At 41.1% G+C, this 22591-nt stretch overlaps 1 protein-coding gene across 1 annotated transcript in view; it reads left to right on the top strand.

Moving 5' to 3' along the window:
- The first annotated feature begins 419 nt into the window (after positions 1–419).
- SLC26A4 (solute carrier family 26 member 4) overlaps positions 420–22591 on the top strand; it is a 50235-nt gene continuing 28063 nt past the window's right edge. Inside the window, exons 1-6 of the mRNA XM_049642789.1 lie at positions 420–640; positions 2610–2749; positions 10796–10906; positions 12516–12700; positions 13728–13892; positions 21887–22039. Of these exons, the coding sequence (XP_049498746.1) occupies positions 477–640; positions 2610–2749; positions 10796–10906; positions 12516–12700; positions 13728–13892; positions 21887–22039 (918 nt within the window). The 5' untranslated portion in view covers positions 420–476. The remainder of the gene's footprint in view (positions 641–2609; positions 2750–10795; positions 10907–12515; positions 12701–13727; positions 13893–21886; positions 22040–22591) is intronic.

Raw genomic sequence — 22591 nt, 5'->3', positions numbered from 1 at the left:
TCTCTCCAGGTGCGCGCCTGGGGACGTGCCCTGGGTCGGGTGCGACCAGAGAGGAGCGCTCACAGAGTCCCCTTCCAGCCCCGCACACGCTTCGGATCCAGCCCGGGTTTGGGGAGATTTCAGGACGCGGACAGCGCCCTGGCTGCCCGCGGGTGAGGACTGGGTCGGGCTCCGGAAGACCCCAAGGCCGGCCTCACTTCCCTCAGAGTCTGCGAGCCCCGGGCGGCAGGTGCAAGCGACGGGACCCGAAGGTCCTCACGTGCCCCCCTGCAGGCGGGTGGTGCGCGCCCGGGGGTGGCGGCCCGGAGCGCCCAGGACGGCAGAGCGCGGACCGGGCGCTCCGGGATCGGCTGCAACAGGTGGGGCCGGGCGACAGCTAACGGGCGGTCGCCTTTTCCAGTCCCTTCCTCTTCGCCTCCTCTCCCTCCTTCCCCGCTCCATCTCGTCCCTCCTCTTCGCCATCCGCCTCGCAGGTCATGGAAGCGCCCGGCAGCAGATTGGAGCCGCCTCCGCTCCCCGAGTACAGCTGCAGCTACGTGGTGTCGCGGCCGGTCTACAGCGAGCTCGCCTTCCAGCAGCAGTTCGAGCGGCGCCTGCAGGAGCGCAAGACGCTGCGGGAGAGTCTGGCCAAGGGCTGCAGGTAGCGGCCGCGGCGGGCCGGGCGTGTGGGCGCGCGGACCGGGCGTGGGATGTCGCGCAGCCCTGCCGGGTTGCCCCGGCTTCTACCGTCCGCATTGCTGTCCTTCCTGGTCGCAGGGCGGCTCCATCATTCTCAGCCCGAATGGACCCTAGTCCCGGAAACTCCTCTCTGGGGAGAGTGTGTTCCGAGAGCTCCATCTCTCTCTCTCTCTCTCTCTCTCTCTCTCTCTCTCTCCCTCCGTCCTCTCTTTCCTCTCTTGGAGACACCTGAAGTGCGCTTGGGGGTACACAGGGTTCCTATGGTCTTCTTGTGAAGGCCAGGCTGAGAACAGTGAAGAAAGGGGCTCGATTAAAAAGAGATGATGGGTAAAGCCATCACCTGACCAGGAGTCCTTGAAAGCCCCAAGCTCCTCTAGGCAGGATGCCACTCGGAGACACGGAAGGAACCCAGGAGAGCACAGCGTGCTCCAAGTTCTTTCCTGTCAGGCAGTGGGACCCCCAGGGAGACCTCCATCACTTTCTAAACCCAAACAGGCCATCCATAATTAGATATCACCAACAAAAACTAGAACTGTCAGCTACTGCCAGATTCTCTTTCTTTTTAAAAATCTTTTATTACAGGGGTGCCTGGGTGTCTCAGTCCGTTGAGCATCCGACTTCGGCTCAGGTCATGATATTACAGTTTGTGGGTTCGAGCCCCACATCAGGCTCTGTGCTGACAGCTTGCTCAGAGCCTGCAGCCTGCTTCAGATTCTGTTGTCTCCCTCTCTCTCTGCCCCTCCCCCGCTCCTGCTCTGTCTCTCTCTGTCTCTCAAAAATAAATGTTAAAAAAATTAAAAAAAAATTATTACAGAACATAAGCACATATAAAAGTAGACAAAGTAGTATAATGAAGCCCCCCCTTCCTTTTTTTACCCACCACCCAGCTTCAACAACCAAGCTCTATTTCCACCCACTTGCCTCCACTCCATTTTTTTTGAAGCTGATCCCACAGAGTGTATCTTTTTGTCTGTATATATTTCAGTATATATCTCTAAAGACTCTTTAGAAAAAATAACCACAATTCCCTTATCACACCTAAAAAATGATTCCTTAATATGGAGAACATCAAAATTTCCAATTGTCTCATAAATATAATTGAAATAATTTAGTTGAATGAAGAGTCTAATAATGTCCATACGCTCTTTTATTTTTTTTAATATATGAAATTTATTGTCAAATAGGTTTCCATACAATGCCCAGTGCTCATCCCAACAGGTGCCCTCCTCAACACCCATCACCCACTCTCCCCTCCCTCCCACCCCCCATCAGCTCTCAGTTTGTTCTCAGTTTTTAAGAGTCTCTTATGCTTTGGCTCTCTCCCACTCTAATCTCTCTCTCTCTTTTTTTTTTCCTTCCCCTCCCCCATGGGTTCCTGTTAAGTGTCCATACACTCTTAATATTTGTTTTCTTTTGTCTATGGCATGCTGAATTAAAAAAAAATACTAAGTAGCGAGGTACAGCAAAATGTATACATTTATCATGTTAAGATTTTTGTATACACTGGCTCTGAGCTTGCATCGCCAAAATAAACAGAGCATGTTTGTTTTTCTTTAAAGACAAACAAGTAGTAGAAGGCGCCTGGGTTAGAAGTCTGAAAATTAATCTCCACTTAGAGACTCCACATTGATCTATCTGTGGCTGGTCTAGAAAATGGGCCCTTGTGTAGGGATATTTTCTCAGAGGATTACAAAGGTGGGAGAGGGGAGGGGACACTTAATCCTGTGTTTTCTAGCACAGTGCATTTAAAAGAGTAGATAGAGTTCTTGGCAAAAGCATGGTAAGCGCTTGAGGCTTAGTATTTTCCATGCAAGTCTTACTCTTTTTCTAAACGGTTGTAAAGATCAGCGGGGTCCAGCTCAAACGTTGTGCTTTGCCGTTGGTAATGGCAGAGATGGGACTAGAAACTCCATTTTCTTGCCCTTTGACAGTTGTTCGAGAAAGAGAGGCCTAGCTGTGTTGAAGAATCTCTTGCCCATCCTGGACTGGCTCCCCAAGTACCGAATCAAGGAATGGCTGCTTAGTGACATCATCTCGGGAGTTAGTACTGGCCTGGTGGGCACCCTGCAAGGTAAGTGTTGGTGAATTGGCTCCCATGTGATCGAGAGTTACAGTCTCCAGCAGCAGTTCGTAACTCCCTCCTGACTCCCAGGGGTCTGTACCCAATGTTTGCTTACCCTTCGAGATCTTCGTCTTTCCTCTAGAGCCCCTTAGTGGATAGATTTGCTTCTTTTCTCCTCTTCCTTAGAGGCCTCTTCCTGGGAAACCCTGCTGCTTCTCTAGCCACATGGCTTCAACTAGAGTCCTAGCATCTAAGCAGTAGCTTCCCAATCTCTATTGACCACAACTCACAGTAAGAAATATACATTACATTGTGATCTGCACACACACATATCTCAAGTTTTGTGAAATAGTTATTTACTCCCACCACAAGTGATGTGTTCTGATAGTTTTTATTCTGTCCTGTTCTATTCTGCTTATATTTTTTAAATGATGATTGCAGTCCATTAAATTATTTTGCATCCCACACATGGGCCTTGACCTGCAATTTGAAAGTGGCTTAAGGGGGGCACCTGGGTGGCTCAGTCAGTTAAGCGTCCGGCTTCAGCTCAGCATCTCACGGTTTGTGGGTTCGACCCCTGCGTCAGGCTCTGTGCTAACAGCTCAGAGCCTGGAGTCTGCATCGGATTCTGTGTCTCCCTCTCTCTCTGGCCGTCCCCCACTTGTGCTCTTTCTCTCTTTCTCTCAAAAATAAGTAAAACATTAAACAAAATTTTTTAATGGCTTAAGGGAAAGTGAAGGAAGTGTTTTAGCCTGGAGTGTTATATATAAACATTCTTTCTGTCCTCCTTCCTTTTTTTAATCCATCACCTTATTTTAATCTCTGGCAAAATGTCTCAACAGAGGTGTTTTGTTTTGTTTTTAAACTGGCTTCATACTATATTTCCATGAACATCTTGGAAATCTGTTGCATAGTTGGTGAATAGCAGTATGGGCATTCTTCTCGGCCCCCATCCCCGTTGCCTTGCTTCTGCTATCCCCCCAACTCTACAAAGTCCTGGACCATGGAAACAGAAGTATCATTTATTTATTATAATTTTTTAGGGCACCTCATATGCTCCAGGTCCTAGGTATGCTGACATGAATGAGGTGTACCACCTGCTTTCAAGGAGCTCATGGTCCAATAGGAAAGTGGATAATAACCATCCAATAAGAGCTGTGACAAGGGCAACAAGGCCTAAGAAGTAACCATGCACAGAGGCTCACAACCCAGCCTTAGGGGATTGGGAATGGCTTCCTAGAGGTTGAGCTGTCAGAGTAGAACTTATGGGAAGGTTAAATCTGAGATTGCCGAATAATGGGAAGTAGAATGGGATAGGGATGTGTGTAGAAAGATGGCTTGAAAATGGACTATTTCAGAAGTTAGTAATAGTCATTGAGCAATGTCATGAACCAACCTTTGCCCATAAAGCTCTCAAGATTACTCAGAGCAAGACAGGTAGATTTCCACAGAGGAGGATGTTCTGTGTCCCTCATGTGGAGCCCCGTCCTGACCAACCATGTTTTCAATCACAAAGGAGGATGGAAGAGGAGGTAGGGCTGGGCAGTACATAGTTAGGTGATGCCACGTGAGCATGTGCACTGTGGACTCTTAACAGCTGTGACGGAGCAATTCTGTGTGACTCCTGGGGGACAGGGACCATCAAGTTAATGTTTGTGTAGCTGGTGCCTGGCACGGAGGCTGGCACAAAATAGATGGCAACATTTGGTAAAGGAGGACTGAATTGCATTTCTGATAATGAATCATCTTTATATACAAAAAATGGTATTTCAACTTCCATATCTCCCAAATTTTCATAGATAAGTATCTTGTAAGAATTAACCCTACTTTTAATTTTGTCTATCAAGTACCAGACACTAGGCTGGCTTTGGCCAATTATCTTATTTAATCCTCACAAAAACTATTAACTCCTTTTCCATAGACGAGAAATCCATTAAATCTTTTTTATTTTTATAAAATTATCATAGTAAGGTGAGATTTTTGGGAGGCTAACCTGGTTCATTCATGCATTCATTCATCCTTCACTTAATGACATTTAAAAACCAATTCCGGATGCCAGGTGTTCAGCCATGAGGATTAAATGGTTTATTGACAGGCACAGATACTGACTTCATGGAGTTCCTTTTGAATGTAGACAGAGGGATTAATTAAATAAATAAAAAGATAAAAAGTAATTACAGATTGCGATAGATTTAATCCATTGTGTTGGACTCTGTAATATGGATTACTTTGAAGAGGGAGTGTTTATTTCTTTATTTTGAGAGAGAGAGAGAGAACAAGTGGAGAAGAGGGACAGAGGGAGAGAGAGAATCTTAAGCATGCTCCCCACTCAGACGCGGGGCCTGATCCCATGACCCTGAGATTCTGACCTGAGCTGAAATCAAGAGTTGGATACTTTACCAACTCAGCCACCCAGGCACCGTTGGAGTGTTTGTTTTAGATAGAATGGTCAAGGAAGTCCTTACTGATTAGGTGAAATTCAGTCAGAGACCCAGAGGATGAAGACACTGCCATGACAAGAGCAGAAGGGGGAGTTTACCAAACAAAGGCCCAAGGCCAAAAGGAGTTCAGTATTTTCAAGAATTCTAGTGTGGGTGGGTGCCGTGAGGGGTGGCGGCTGGTGAACTGAATGAGATAAGGTTGGGCAGGGCTGGGATTAGGATGAGACAGTGAGGCACTGACTCTCAGAAGGCTTCCTTAAGTATTGTGCCTCAGGCACCTGGCTTGCCTCACCCCTCCCAGCCTGGAGGACAGGTGTGTCAGCTGGAACCAGATCGGCAGGAGATGGAGAGATCCACACAGATTTGAAATATATTTTGGAGCAGCAGTCGCTGATGTCTACTGATGGATTTAGTGTGATGAAAATCACAGGTGGCTCCAAGGTTGTTGGCTTGAGCAACTGGGTAGATGGTTATGTCATTACAATGGCAAAGCCTGGCTGAGGAGCAGTTTGGGATGGAAAGGGAAGAGTGTCCTTTTGGACATGCTAAATTTGGGATGTAGGTGAGATCTCTAAGTGGAAATGCTAAATATTGAGTTGGAGCTACTTCAAGTGTGAAGAGCAGAGGAGACGTCTGAGCTAGACAGAAAAATCAGGAAAGCATCGCTGTAGAGGTGATCTTTAAAATAGAGGCGGGGCACCTGGGTGGCTCAGTGGGTTTAACCTCCATCTCTTAATTTCTTGATTTCAGCTTGGGTCATGGTCTCGCGGTTTGTGGGGTTCAGGCTCTGTGCTGACTGCTGCAGGGGTGGGGAGCCTGCTTGGGATTCTCTCTCTCTCTCTCTCTGCCTCTCTCTCTCTCTCTCTCTCAAAATAAATAGATAAATCAACTTTAAAAAAATATAAAAGAGTGGGAATGCCTGAGACAACCCAGGGAGAAGGGGCAGATGGAAGAGAAGATGGCTGGAGCATCCAGAGGTCAGAAAGATAAGGGGGGTGGGGCCACAAGGAAACATAAGGAGGCTCAGGAGGTTGGAGAGAAAGAATTGGAGAGATGTGGGGTCAGAAGCCAAGAGGGGAGGTTGTTTTTAAAAGGACAGAGGGGCAGGGGCACCTGGGTGGCTCAGTCAGTTGAGCGTCCAACTTCGGCTCAGGTCATGATCTCATGATTCGTGGGTTCGAGCCCCACATCGGGCTCTGTGCTGACAGCCCGGAGCCTGGAGCCTGCTTTGGATTCTGTGTCTCCCTCTCTCTCTGCCCTTCCCCCACTTGTGCTCTGTCTTTCTCTGTCTCTCAAAAATGAATAAACGTTAAAAAAAAAAAAAAAAAGGACAGAGGGACAATAGTGTCAAATACTCTTCAGGGGAGAGCTTAAAGGTGGGACAAAGGCAATGCTTTTAAGAAGGTTTGCTGTGACCCAGAGTAGAAAAATAGCTGCAACTCTAGAGAGGTAAAGAGATGGAGGTAGAATGAGGGAAGATTTCATTTTCTTTTCCTTGAAGAGATACTAGAACATATTTGGGAACTAGTGGGAATATCCTTGTAGAGAAAGGCATTGATGGCCCAACAGGTGGAGGAGAAACTGAAAGTGGTGAGAAGGGGTGAATGTGAATGGGGCTCAAGGACAGAAGTAGGAGGGTTGCTCCTTAAAGACAAGGGGGAGATCTCCTCCATTTTTAAAGGAAGAAAGAAAAAATGGTGCAAGTATAGAGGGGTTTGAAATTATGGTGAAAAGCAAATTCAGAGCATCTCTTTACGGATTCTGTGTTTTGGGTGGAGTCTGAGATTCATGTCTGAACCATGTCTGTGTGCAGAAGGGAGAGGGCAGCAGTTTGAGGAAACTTTGGGAGGTTTGAGTCTTGCTCAGAACAAGGATGTGGAGTTGGGCCGCCAGGCAGTCCGGAGTCCCCACGTGGGGCTCCTGTTCACATATCTCCCTTGAGATGGGTCAGCAAATTATCTGGTCTCTGGTCCAGCTTCTCTAGCCACTCAAATGCTCAAATGTCTCCCAAAAGGTGGATGTTTGGATTCAACCAGACTGGGGTTTTATGAGACAAGAAAAGGGAAGGTGAGAGAGAGAAGCAAGGGAGTTTGGAGTGTTTGCAAAATTACATGGACAGGAGGCAAGAGAAGACAGGAGGGCACCAAAGAGAGGGAGAGAGTGGATTTTGAAGCCTCATGAGGACACAGATGAGGACACAGAAATGTTGCAACAACGATTCTGGAGTAGGTGAGCTGAAAGCCTAGGATGTTTTTTGGGAGAGAGAACTCAAAACAAATTTCAGAGGGGGTGCCATTGTATCTAGTGGTGGCTCGGTCCGTGACACATCACTGGCTGGATGGCCGAGGAGTGGGAGAGTAACTCATCAGAGAGGTCAGGCTCAACTTACTGAGAAACCGCTTGTTGAGAAGGATAATGGGATCTTTTTGACTTTTGTTATAAAAAAAATTCTCACCAGCCAGCAAAAGATCAATGCAGGCATTTTAGGGCTACCTTCATTCCCAACTATGGGGAGACTGCTCTCCAGTTTCTACTTTGCCTTCTAGATGCTTGCAAACATTTGTTAGTACCACCATTGTCGGCATAGGCCATCATCCTGCACATGAGGGCCACCAGCACAGAGATTCCACAGCTTAAACCGATGGCTTCGATTTCTTTAGAAATGGTGTGATTTCAAAATTGTTGCACCAAATTCCTTTGTAATAAAGCTGATTACAATATATTTGGGTAGCGGTTGTCCCTAAGTAGGACACTGTATGAAAACAGAAAAAGTCCCTATTTTGTCAGGCCTGTAAACACTGCAGAGCCCAGTGTAGGGAAGTGAAGCTTGAGAAAGACTTGGAAAAAGTCATAGAAAGTAGGTTGTTTTTATCTCCTGCTCCTTCTTCCCTTTGTGGAGCCACCATTCTACTCCATTTTCTTGGGATGAGTGATTATTGCCATTTCTTGCTGTAATTCACGTATTAAAATGATTGCATACAGATTATTCTAGAATGCAAATTCTGTAAGGGCAGAGACTTTCTTTTGTCCACTCCCAGACCTAGAATAGTGCTGGCACATGGTAGGTACATAACCAATAGTTGTTGAATGAATGCGTGAATGTTTATTGTAGGAAACTAGAAAATACATATAAAGAACATGAAAAAAATACCTCTTCCACAAACTATAAGTCTCCTTTGATCCTACCATGTAGAAAACCCATTAATATTTTAGTAAATGTCCTACTAGACACACAAATGCATATCTATGTAAAAGAATAAAGAAATGCCAGAATGATAAGCACTACATTCTGGATAGTGGTTGCCTTCAAGGGATAGAGGGAGGAAGGAGGATGTGATGGAGGAAAAGTATATAGAGTTGTAACTTTACTGGCGATTTCTCCCTTCCTTCCTTCCTTCCTTCCTTCCTTTTTCTCTTTCTTTCTTTCTTTCTTTCTTTCTTTCTTTCTTTCTTTCTTTCTCTCAAGATTTTAAGTAATCTCTGCACCCAATGTGGGGCTCAAACCCGCAACCCTGAGATCAAGAGTCATTCCCTGTACCAGCTGAGCCAGCCAGGTGCCCCACTAGCAATTTATTTCTTAAGCCAGATGGTGAATACATGGGTATTTATTATATTATATAGTCTTTGAATATCGAAATGACTTAGTATATTATTTAAAATCTTTTGAGAATTTTTTTGTGCATGCAACATGCATGTTTACTTTTATAAAAGGGGGAGCAGGCATGCTTACCGTGATTTTAAATCCTGCTTTTTCTTCGCTTTTTCTTTGTTCTTTACATATCTCCATGTTAGGAAATGTATTTCTACATATCACATCAATTTCATGTGATAGAATTACAGTATGCAAAGTATAATTTAGTTAACTTTTCCATTTTGAGACATTCATTCAGTAGCTAACGTGGGGCAGTTGTGAGCCAGGATATTTAGGTTGTTTTCGACTTTTGTTTTTTTAACTGCTCTAAATGTAATCCTTTGTTAAGGGCCCAGGGATCAAAGGGCTTGATTTTCTCTCACTGTAAGTGAGTGAAATGTGAGAAAGTAATTTAAGTAAGATGTGCTGACTACCTAAGAAGTACTTAACCAGGGAAAAGAACTCATCATCATGGTCTTCCAATTCCCATGTACACAGAAAAGTTGAGGTTTCTCCATATCGCAATACATGGGCCCAGAGGCTTCTTGGGACAGACAGCTTAGCGGAGGAAACCTCGCAGAGTTTTCTTGCCTGCTGCTGTGTATAATTGCCATATTTTTCTTTGTTTTGACCTAACTTCTGTTAACAAGAAAGGTGGAAAGGGCAGTGCAACAATGCTTATGTCCCTCTGAACACAGAGAAACACTGCATTCACACAAAATATCTATGTGCAAAATTGCTCTGAGCCTTTGGAACGAATTGATGAAATTACAAAATTTTTTTATTTTAGTTAAATCCAAGTTAGTTAACATATAGTGTAATAATGTTTCAGGAGTAGAATTCAGTGATTCATCACTTACATACAATACCCAGGGCTCATCCCAACAAATGCCCTCGTTAAGGCCCATCACCCATTTAGCCCTTCCCCCCACCCAACAACCCTCCGGCAACCCTCTGTTTGTTCTCTAAATTAAAGAGTCTCTTATGGCTTGTTTCCCTCTCTGTTTTTATCTTATTTTTCCTTCCCTTCCCCAATGTTCATCTGTTTTGTGTCTTAAATTACACATATGAGTAAAATCATATGATATTTGTCTTTCTCTGACTGACTTATTTCGCTTAGCCTAATACATTCTAGTTCCCTCCATGCTGTTGCAAATGGTAAGATTTCATTCTTTTTGATTGCCAAGTAATTCTCTCTCTCTCTCTCTCTCTCTATATATATATATATATATATATATACACACACACACACCACATCTTCTTTATCCATTCATCAGTCAAGGGACCTTTGGGCTCTTTCTATAAGTTGGCTCTTGTTGATAGTGCTGATATAAACATTGGGGTGCACGTGCCCCTTTGAATCAGCACTTTTGTGTCTTTTGGATAAACACCTAGTAGTGCAATTGCTGGACCGTTGGGTAGTTCTATTTTTAATATTTTGAGGAACCTCCATACTGTTTTCCAGAGGGCCTGCACCGGTTTGCATTCCCACCAGCTGCGCAAAAGGGGACCAACAGCGCTAAAGGGTTCCCCTTTCTCCGCATCCTCACCAACATCTGTTGTTTCCCGATTTGTTCATTGTAGCCACCCTGACTGGCGTGAGGTGGTATCTCAGTGTGGTTTTGATTTGTATTTCCCTGAATGAATTGATAAAAATTTTAACCAACTGCTTTGACTTCTTTTTTCCACTCGTCTGATCACTGGGTAATTTGGATTACCTGTCAATTCAATTTATTTACACAGGCGATGTGTGGACACCATCATCATTTCAGCTGATTTAGACCGTGTTCTGCATCCTTGCATAGCCTCAGACTGTAGGAGGCCTCCTTGCATAGCCTCAGACTGTAGGAGGCCTCAGACATAAGGAGACCACTCTGGGCAAGCTGCAAAGTGGGCCTATCTTTGAAAAGGTCTTTCTTTGCACAGTAGAAATAATACCATAACTTTTGTTGGTGAATTTAATCATTTTGGATGTACTTTCAGGCATGGCGTATGCTCTCCTGGCTGCCGTTCCTGTCGGATATGGTCTCTACTCTGCTTTTTTCCCTATCCTAACATATTTTATCTTTGGAACATCAAGACACATCTCAGTTGGTAATTATAAGCATATACTACAATTATATTTATTCACGTTTAACATGTTTCGGCTCTAGTATGTGTATTATGCTTCCATATCTTTGTTAATAATGTTTTCTGGGAAAATAGGCCTTCAGTGCTTTGCCTGCTCTTCCTATTCAATGACGCAGTGGTTCTTAGCTTTCAAAGTACCATCTCTTCAGTATTACGTTTATACTTAACTTTTTTTTTTTTTTATAAAGAGGAGAAAATTGAGAGATTGGTCAAAATGGCAGCCTACCTTCAAATTCTAGCATATTTTCATTTTCTTAATGTAATAAATTTGACTCCATATTTAGAAAGTGTTCTCTTCCAAAATAGAAAATGACAAGGAAAAAATATCTTCAAGAGGTCTTCAAACCTCCTGTTTTACTAGACTAACTTGTCATTTACTAAATAATGTTCATCAAATCCATATTCATCATTTCATTAAAAACTATACTCATTTTAAGTCACTAATACTGGAAGACCAGCATAGTTGTGCCAAAACTATTTAGAAACTAAGCTTGGCTTTCCTTCTTGGTATGGCTCAAAATAGGCTTATTTTCTGCTGTTCCTAAAATTTGAATTCTCTTTTGCTAGAATGTTCTAGTAAATGAATGTCTTAATGCTATTTTGTGACTTTGACATTTATACTTGAGATAATTTTGCGCCTACATCCATCTGCTGGCTAGACATGTCTACCTGGACAGTCCTCTTGAAACATATACAACCATCTATTGTATCTCCAACCCATATCCTTGTCCTTAGTTGTATTGTCCCCAGTGTCTAGCATATTGCCTTGTCTATGGAAGGAGATCAGGAAGAGGTTATTGATTGAGAACACTTCCTCACCTGGGAGAATCTATCAGTATCAAATGCTTGACAGTGTGAGGAACATAGAAGCTGTTTTTTTTTCTCTTTGGTATTCTATCCATTTAGACACTCCAGGTTACTGGATTTTGGTACTGAGCCCTCCCAACTGTTAAAGCCTTCCATGATGAAAGGATAGGATCATCATCATGGATAAAAACATCAGGAGTGAATGGGAGAAAAGGAATACTTTTAAAACATAGAATCTTCTAGACTGGCATTTGATATGAAAAAAATAATTTGTTTTGAAAAGAGAAAAAGAGAAACAATGTACTCTCTTTGCTGTTTCTTTACCCTAATTGGGACCCTGTGATAATGGATCAAGGTACTCAGCTCCGCAGGGATCAGGACACCGGATGCTCTAGGGAATGAGCTTATATGGAATAAGATGAAACAAATAAGGATCCAGCTTGTTGACCACGTCTGCCAGGAAACTCCCCCACCCCTACCCCAGTTCACACGAAGACTGCACAAAGACTGGTTAGACAACCTCCCTGAGTATTCACAAAGCATCCGGAAAGCTATTTTACAATTGCCTATCTACATGTCTCTCTTGCTCATTTCTGGGGCACGAATGCCTTGAAGCGTGTGTTTTGGGGCTTCTTTTGTGAAGAAGCAATATTTTCCCAACCACAGCTAATAATTTCACACATTTTTCTAATCCTATGTAGACATATTGTTGAACCTAAACATGTATGATGAATAATTACTAACTGATAGAGCCTTTCTTCCCCAGGGCCTTTCCCTGTGGTCAGTTTAATGGTGGGATCTGTTGTTCTGAGCATGGCCCCCGACGAACACTTTCGCATATCCAGCAGTAATGGCACTGCGTTCAATGCCACCGTGATAGACTCTGAGGCTAGAGACGCAACAAGAGTATTGATTGCAAGCACCCTTACTCTTCTGGTTGGCATCATACAGGTAATGGGATGACAAGTAAAATGTAAATTGGCATGATTTTTATTTGAAATTACTGAGTGTAAAGCATGTGGACTTAAAGATTCATTTAAAAGCACAACAGAGCGATTTATTGGACCCCCCCCCCAAGTTATTTTTTAACTTCTACTGTTTTAGGTCAGATGCTGAAATAGTCAGCAAGACCCCCTGATTAGGGCTCAGGTATTATCAAAGTTAGAGACAGAAAAAAAATCAGAAGAACATGTGTGATTCTATTTTTTTTAATTAAAAAAAATTTTTTAATATTTATTTTTGAGAGAGAGAGAGAGGCAAAGAGAGGGGGACAGAGAATCCAAAGCGGGTTCTGAGCTGTCAGCACAGAGCCCAACACGGTGCTCAAGCTCACGAACCACGAGATCATGACCTGAGCCCAAGTCAGAAGCTCAACTGACTGAACCACCCAGGTGCCCCATGTGTGATTGTAATGAGAATGAGGGAAGGGAAGTATACAGAATGCACAAAGGAGCAAAAAGTGTCCTAGTGAGCAGAGCCATGGGATCTGAAAGTCAGAGGAATAAGTCCTATGATTTTTGCTTTCACACATTACATATCCAGAAACACTTCAAGGTTCATGTTACACAGTTTTCAAATTTTAGGGTAGAGGAGGGGCATTGGGAAATCCAGATTTGCTTCCTACAAGTATTTGTGTGTTATCAGCAGGTTACCAGAGTTTTAACTGGTGTTGAGTTTATTTTTATTTTTTTTTTAATGTTTATTTATTTGTGTGTGAGAGAGAAACAGAGCGTGAGTGGGGAGGGGCAGAGAGAGAGACACAGAATTGGAAGCAGGCTCCAGGCTCTGAGATGTCAGCTCAGAGCCTAATGTGGGGCTCGAACTCACGACCGTGAGATCATGACCTAAGTGGACGTCAGATGCTCAACCAACTGAGCCACCCAGACACCCCAAATGGTGTTGGGTTTAATTTGTTAATAGTTCAAGAGAATTGGTCCTTCTTCCAGGCAAACTTTAACTTCTTTCCTTCTCATACTAGTTGATATTTGGAGCTTTGCAGATCGGATTCATAGTGAGGTACTTGGCAGATCCTTTGGTTGGCGGATTCACAACAGCTGCTGCCTTCCAAGTGCTCGTCTCACAGCTGAAGATCGTTCTCAACGTTTCGACCAAAAACTATAATGGCGTTCTCTCCATTATCTATGTAAGTGTGGCTTTTTACTCCGGAGATGGCTCACGGAGAAAAATCTGTTCTTTTCCTCTGTACCCTGAGTCTGGAGAGCATATGTTCCTCCATGCCATACTTTGGGAAGCCATTGAAAACATTCTTCTCTGAAAGAAAGCAATAGAATCAGGAGTAACATTGAAGACGGCAGATTTTACAAAGCATCGTTCTCAACTGGTCAAAATGGTTCCACAAGTGTCACTGCACTTAAAAATATGAAGGAAAATAAAGTGGTATAGTGAAGTGAAGTCTGGTGTGGGATGCCACAGACTTGAGTTCCAGTTTCCAAGTGGCCTCTGATAAGTTGAGTGGCCGTAGACACATCATGGGGGATAGTGGCTGAAAGCTCATGTTTAGAGCTTGATCCTGGATTAATATCCTGACTCTTGTATATATTAATTATATGAGCAAATCACCATACCTCAGTTTCCTTCTCTGCCAAATAGAATTAGTAACAATATCTGTATTCATAATTAAGTTAAATAAGGGTGTAAGAGAAGCACTTGGCCCAGAGGCTGACACATTAACAAGTACTCAAAAAAAGTAGTTAGGTTGAGATTATTATTTCACATTTCAAGGCTTCTTTTTTTATTTGTAAAATGAAATGACTGGAGCTGTAGCTCTAAAGCCCTTTTTAACTGTGAGAGTCCATAAAATGCATAATGTAAATGTCTCAGCAATTATAGATGAAAAGGAACATCAGAATCGGAGGTGATCAACATGCAAAAGAGATGCAAAAGAAGGATGTAGATCACACTAATTAGATTTGAAAAAGTTCTTGGATCTAAATCTGTGTTCTATATAAAGCATGCTATTGATGCTTGAAAAATGATAATGATAGTAACGTGATGTCATTCTAGCTTGGGGAGGATGATACTATGCCAAATAAATGTGCTAGCCTTGAGAATGGGGTTTCAGTCCTTTACTGACCCACGTATTAGCTTCTAAAACAATGTAAGGCCATGCGTTCATATGCAAAAAATTAGTGATGTGGTCAGGAATTTGCTCAATTTCACAACAGTGTCATAATCCCATGTTCTCTATACATTCAACCAATACTGCCGAGTGCCTATTATAAGCCGGGTACTGTGCTAAGCAGTGGGAGTAGGTAGAGGAGATAGTATAACCCAGTGATTAATCAGGGACTATTGGGGGTGCCTGGGTGGCTCAGTCGGTTGGGGGTTGGGCGGCTGACTTCGGCTCAGGTCCTGATCTCACAGCTCTTGAGCTCAAGCCCCGCGTCGGGCTCTGTGCTGACAGCTCAGAACCTGGAGCCTGCTTCAGATTCTGTGTCTCCCTCTCTCTCTACCCCTCCCATGCGCGCTCTCTCTCTCTCTTTCAAAAATAAATAAACATTAAACAAATTTTTAAAAAAACCAGGGACTTTGAACTTCAGTAGACTTGAGCTGGAATCTTGGTTCCACTGCCTACTTACTACCCACGATTACTACCCATGATTTGGGGCATGTTAAATTTAACATCCTATACACCTCAGTGTCCTCAGATGTAAAATGGGAATAATAATAGTAGCTGCCTCTTAGTGTTGTGAGGAATAAAGGAAAATCTGTGTAAAACACTTAGCACAATACCTGGCTCTTAGGAAGAGTTCAGTAAATTATTATTATTATTATTATTATTATTACCAATATTGTTGTTGTTATTACTGTTATCATTATTTTTATGGTGATTAGACCTCCTGGAGCTTAGTGTTCGCTTCTCAAGGACCCAGACTGTTAACACAGGCTGTTTTTTGTTACACAGGATTATTTTTGTCATTGTTGCTTTTTTTGCAACCAGGTCCTTGGTTCATTTTGAAAGCTTCTGAGTCCCTTTCTCTGACAGGCTCCCTCGCATTTGCAGTCCCTGGCACATCTTGCTTTTCCTTGCGTTCCCACATTTCCTGCCTGCTGTTCATTCATTTATTCCTTCATTGTCATTCATACAGTTCATCTATTCAATAAATATTTATTGACGACCTCCTATGTGCTAGGAACTAGTTTCTCCCTATACGAATCCACTGACCCCTGAATCCACCAAGAGACCCCTTACTGAGTGTACTCACTTCTTCGTGAACATTGCTTGGCCTGCCTCCACACAGATCACAGGAGGCTCAGGCTGACGGTTAACCTGGTTCCCTGGCCACTGGGGGACCTCGCCAACAGGAGAATGAAATAGTTCTTCCTGTCTCCTAGGACTATGTTTTACGTTTTATTTTTTAAGTTTTTATTCTAATTCCAGTGTAGTTAACACACAGTGTTATATTAGTTTCAGGTGTACAATGTAGTGATTCAATAATCTATACATGGCCCCGTGCTCATCATGACAAGTGCACTCCTTAGTCCCCAGCTCCTATTTTACCCATCCCCCCACCCGCATCCCCTCTTGTAACCGTAAGTTTGTTCTGTACAGCTAAGAATGTGTTTCTTGGTTTGTCTCTCTCTTTTTTGACCTTTGCTCATCTGTTTTGTTTCTTAAATTCCACGTATGAGGGAAATCATGGTATTTGTCTTTCTCTAACGTATTTTGCTCAGCATTATTCTCTCTAGCTCCATTCATGTCATTGCAAATGGCAAGATTTCATTCTTTTTAATGGCTGAGTAACAATCCATTGTATGTATATATACCAACTCTTCTTTATCCATTCATCAGTCCATGGACACTTGGGCTGCTTCCATAATTTGGCTATTGTAAATAATGCGACTATAAACACAGGGGTGCATGTATGCCTTTGAATTAGTGTTTTTGTGGGGGTTTTTGGGTAAATACCCAGTAGTGTGATTACTGTATCATAGGGTAATACTATTTTTAACTTTCAGGGGAAACTCCATATTGTTTTCCACAGTGGCTGCACCAGTTTGCATTACAACCAACAGTGCATGAGAGTTCCTTTTTCTCCACATCCTTGCCAACATTTGTTGTTTCTTCTTTGATCTTAGTCATTCTAACAGGTGTGAGGTGATATCTCACTGTGGTTTTGATTTGCATTTCCCTGATGATGAGTGATATTGAGCATCTTAATATGTATCTTCTTTGGAGAAATGTCTGTTCATGTCTTCTGCCCATTTTTAAATTAAATTTTAAAATTCTGCTCATATTTTAAATTTATATATTTTGGGTACTAATGCTTTATTGGATATGTCATTTGCAAATATCTTCTCATTTAGTAGGTTGTCTTTCATTTCTGTTGATTGTTTCATTTGCTGTGCAGAAACTTTTTTTTTTTTTTTTTTTGTAGTCCCAATACTTTATTTTTGCTTTTATTTCCCTCACTTCAGGAGACATTTAGAAAAATGTGGCTATGGCTGATGTCAGAAATTACTGCCTGTGTTCTCTTCTAGTACTTTTATGGTTTTAAGTCTCCCATTTAGGTCTTTCATCCATTTTGAATTTATTTTTGTATATGGTATAAGAAAGAGGCCCAGTTTCATTTTTTGCATGTTGCTGTCCGGTTTTCCAAACACCATTTGTTGAAGAGACTGTTTTTCTCATCGTAGATTCCTTTCTACTTAGACAAAGATTAATTGATCGTTTAATTGTGGGTTTATTTCTGGGTTTTCTATTCTGTTCCACTGCTCTATGTGTCTGTTTTTATTCCAGTACCATGCTGGTACTTGAACCCACGACCCTGAGATCAAGACCTGAGCTGAGATCAAAAGTCAGATGCTTCACTGAGCCACCCAGGTGCCCCAGTACCATGTTGTCTTGATTACTATAGTTTTGTAGTATAAAGTCCCGGTATTGTGATACCTATAGTTTTTTCTTCCTTTTTCAAGATTGCCTTGGCTATTCAGGGTCTTTTGTGGTTCCATACAAATTTTAGGATTGTTTTGTTCCAGTTCTGTGAAAAATACTGTTGGTATTTTGTTAGGGATTGCATTAAATGTATATATATGGCTTTGGGTAGTACAGACACTTTAACAGTATTCGTTCTTCCAACCCACAAACATGGTACGTCTTTCCATTTCTTTGTGTCTTTCCTAGGACTACGTTTAAGATGAAGCTTGTTGCAAATGACCCCACTTTGAGACATGGACAAAAGTACCAAGACATACTAGAATAAGGTCAAAAATTGTTTTTAAACCAGACATGATTATTATGTGACTTATGTTCTGTTGAACATTATTCTTGAAGTCTCAGGTTAGAGTATATCATAGAATTTTGAGAGAATTCCTCCAGGCCAGTCAAGTTGGATGAATATATCTCAATCTTCCCTGTGTGATCATGTCTCTAAGCTTGCTCTTCTGAAAAGAAAGGATCAGCAGATTTGGAAAGGGTTGCATAACAGTTGAAGGAACCACTCAGTACCTGAACAGACAATTTCACTTATGACATTACTGGCAGCAATCATTTGTGAAAGAACCCTTCAACAAATGCAGAGTAGTCATGGATTCCGTCCAGGAAAATTTGGAAGATTGTTGTAAGATAATTTCCTTGGCATGTAGTAACTTAATATCCCTTTTGTTATAAGGTTGTACTTTGGATTGTTTCCCTTCCCCAACTCCTCCCAAGAAATAAGATGATTAATTCAAAGAATTGGAGGAGGAAATATTGGGACAGTATGAAAAACTAAAACTTTAATTAGCAAATGCCAGAGACACTGAATATAGGATGCAGAAGGGGGAATGAAAGGATGCTGGTGGAATTCAGAATTAATAATACTTCTCATCCCACTATGTAGCTACTCAATTGTGTAAGCAAATCACATAGCACATTTAAGAGTGAGTATATTGGGGCTCCTGGGTGGCTCAGTCAGTTGAGCAGCTGAATCTTGATTTCAGCTTAGGTCAGGATCTCACAGTTCATGGGATGGAGCCCTGCCTCAGGCTCTCCACTAACAGCATGGAGCCTGCACAGAGCCTGCTTAGGATTCTCTTTCTCCCTCTCTTTCTGCCCCTCCCCTGCTTGCATACATTCTCTCTCTCTCTCTTTCTCTCTCAAAATAAATAAACTTTGAACAACTGTATATAAAAAAAAAAAAAGAGTATGTTTTCCTACCATTCACTTTGAAAGGCTTGTCTCAATAGACAAAGGAAGAGTTTCTGCTTGCTTACTAAAGTGATACCTACCTCCTCCTTTATTCCTCTAATGAGGAGAAAGACCACACTGAAAAGTTCTGCCCAGATGATGAGGGTGTTGAAAGCCACCATTAAGCTTGAGCAGATTCACTATTCTGAATCTGTTCCATTTTATAAAAATCAAGCCATTATAATAAGGAAAGAACACTTGAAGCTCTAAGGGTTGATCTACATATGAGCAAAAGTTGTTTCTGGTAGGAGGAAATACCTGACTACAAGGGGGTGATTATGACGGGTTTGTTATATTTATAAAGATGAATTAAAAATAAATTTCGCACCAAAAGTTAACTGACAAACTTCTTCATATGTAATATCAAGTATATATTTTTTTCTTCTGGCTTCATACCCCAAGGTAATGCTAGGCAAAGAAGGAAGAAATTATCTAAGTGAAATGGTCCTAAAATTCTCTGAGCATGGTAGGAAAATAGTATAATATTTTCCATCACGGAAATGATTATTATTATGATTTGAACTATTCAGAATATTAGGTTGAAAAATGGATTTATATGTGTATCCACCTTTTAAACAAATTTAATAAGTATTTCCATAGTAATCTAAATTAGAGTTAATTTTTAGTACTTTCTTAGAGTCTCGTTTCTATTGTCTTTGAATACAATCTGACTACTTCAGTTTATTTGGGTGAATTTTATTTCCATGTAGACTAAACTTTTTGTTGAAGAATTTTTTGGAAGAAATAACTCATATATATGCAACTCATATATTTATATGCTTGTTTAACGCAATTGTATAATATAAACTGATTTTGTTTTTTGTGACTCATATTACATTTTTAATACACTAGAAGTGCTTTTTATTCAAAGATCTAAGTGACTCTCATAGATTAAATGGGAATCCAAGAGTGATAATTTTTGTAAGGTGAAAATGTTTCTATGACTGGGGTAGTTATCTGATTGTTTTTAAGTTTGAATTTTCCCCTCTTGAGTTGAAAGTAAACCTTTATTGTGTAGACAGTTAAGTGAAATATTGTATCTAGCTTATGAATTAATGAGGCTTGTCATCAGAAAATTGATGATGTGGAACTTGAGAAACTTAACAGGTGATCATAGGGGAAGGGAAGGAAAAATAAGATATAAACAGAGAAAGAGGCAAACCATAGGAGACTCGTAAATACAGAGAACAAACAGAGGGTTGCTGGAGGGGAGATAGGTGGAGGGGATGGGCTGAATGGGTGATGGGCATTAAGGAGGGCACTTGTTGGGATGAGCACTGGGTGTTATACGTCAGTGATGAATCACTGGGTTCTACTCCTGAAGCCAAGACTACACTGTATGTTAGCTAACTTGAGAATAAAAAAAGAAGAAGAAAGAAAGTTGATGATGTGAAGGGCCAGACGCAATACCATCATGACTCTGAGGCATGTAGGACTGTTAGCTCCTAGGACAGATGCCCTAAATTCCTGAGTTATTGTGTCTGCTTGTGGTACTCCTCCATTTTCTCTTTTTCACCGGGCTATCACTGGCTTCATCGTTTGCTATCAGTGTATCTGCCTCTAGCAATTTTCACTGACTCTGGAAGGCAACGTAAATTTGTTGGTATTGGGTTTAAAGCAAGAGCAAAAATACTCTGAGTGAAAGTCCAAGGGGCTTCCTGCTTGAACTCTCATTCAAGGACTTGGTGGACGTATTTTGCCGGCATGAAAGCGTCTCCCCTCATTTCCTTACTCTTGAATGTTCTCCTGAGAGTTGGAGTTGCTAGCAAAATGACTGTTAGATCACTTAATGTTTATTATACATAATTGTTACTGGATTGTCATTATAATTATTTTAAATATAGCTTACCTATAAAATTAAGTAACAAATACGTTATAAATGATCAGATGCTCCATTCCTTTATTTTCATATAAAATATACCTATAAAAGGACCATTCGAAAAGAGTAACCTTCACTGAGAGATTATTTGTCTCAAAGAATTAAAGAATACCTTCCTAAGTCATGCCTTCTATAAAACTGAAGCTGCCGGAACAAAGGTATTAGTGTTCTTCCCTGGGATTCTCCCTTGCTAATCTTCCTTGATTCCCAGAAACCTCCTATTTACAAAACAAAACTAGCTTTTTCTTGGAGTTAACTAGCTTTTTCTTGAGGTGGCTTATCTGTGCACTTGGAAAGAGTTGTGTTTTTAAAGTCATTTCAGTTCAAGTTTCAACTAAGTACCAAATTAATTTCCAAAAAAATTATATTTGAACTATATATCAATTCAGTAGCTTTTCTTTGCCATGAAGAATGGATCAATCCCTATGTATCTACATATGAAGTATTCAGGTATTTTTATTACCACCCATATAATTCAGGTTTGGGAAGAGTTTTAGCTAAAATACTGGCTAATTGGGACTTTTGGGTTTATCAGTTTTTAGTCTCAATAATACCACATCAACATTGTGAAATTAGGTCACTTAATAGCCCCTGTAAAACCACTTTAAGATATAAACTTTAAAAACTTTTCTGCAAGGGGGGCACCTGGGTGGCTCAGTCGGTTAAGCGTCTGACTCTGGATTTTGGCTCAGGTCATGATCTCACAGTTTGTAAGTTCGAGCCCTGCATGGAGCCTGTTTGGGATTCTCTCTCTCTCTCTCTCTCTCTCTCTCTCTCTCTCTCTCAAAATAAGTCAATAAACATTAAAACTTTTATGCAAATAAAATTCAACATATAATGATTTTTTTCTTTTAAAACATCTCATTTTATTGTAAAAAATGCAAATGGTTTTACCACTCCAATTAACCATCACTAATAACTTGGTACATATATATCAAATACTGGCTGTTTTTAATGGTCTCTGTGTTAGCCAACACATTTTTATGATTTTATGTGAAATTCTTAAGTGCTTCCGATGATGATATGATTTTTCACATGGGAAGAATATAAAATTATTTTCTTTTTACAGACTCTGATTGAGATTTTTCAAAATATTGGCCACACCAATCTTGCTGATTTTATTGCTGGATTACTCACCATTATCATCTGTATGGCAGTTAAGGAAGTAAATGATCGATTTAAGCACAAAATTCCAGTCCCTATTCCTATAGAAGTAATTGTGGTAAGTAAAACATGTAATTAGAAAATTCAGCATTAATCGGTTTGACAAGAAAGAAGTTGTAACATATATATGATATTGTAATATGTATATCTATATATCTACATATCAAGTAATATATGTATATATGACAATGGAATATTACCGAGTCATGAAAAAGAATGAGATCCTGCCATTTGCAACAACATGGATGGAGCTAGAGAGTATAAGCTAAGTGAAATAAGTCAGTCAGAGAAAGACAAATACTATGTGGAATTTAAGAAACAAAACAAATGAACAAACAAAGAAAAAACAAACAAACAAAAAAACCCCTGGAATCTTAAATACAGAGAACAAACTGATGGTTGCCAGAAGGGAGGTGGGGGGGGGGGATGGGTAAAATCGATAAAGGGGAAAACAAGAGCACTCTTATCTTGACGAGCACGATGTAAAGTATAGAAAAGTTGAACCATGATATTGTACACCTGAAACTAATGTAACACCATATGTTAATTATACTTGGATAAAAGAAAGAAAGAAAGAAAGAAAGAAAGAAAGAAAGAAAGAAAGAAAGAA

Source organism: Panthera uncia, chromosome A2 (genome assembly GCF_023721935.1).
Source record: "Panthera uncia isolate 11264 chromosome A2, Puncia_PCG_1.0, whole genome shotgun sequence".
Classification (NCBI taxonomy): Eukaryota; Metazoa; Chordata; class Mammalia; order Carnivora; family Felidae; genus Panthera; species Panthera uncia.
Note: the sequence above shows the minus strand (reverse complement) of the source record. Positions and strands in the feature narration are given on the sequence as shown.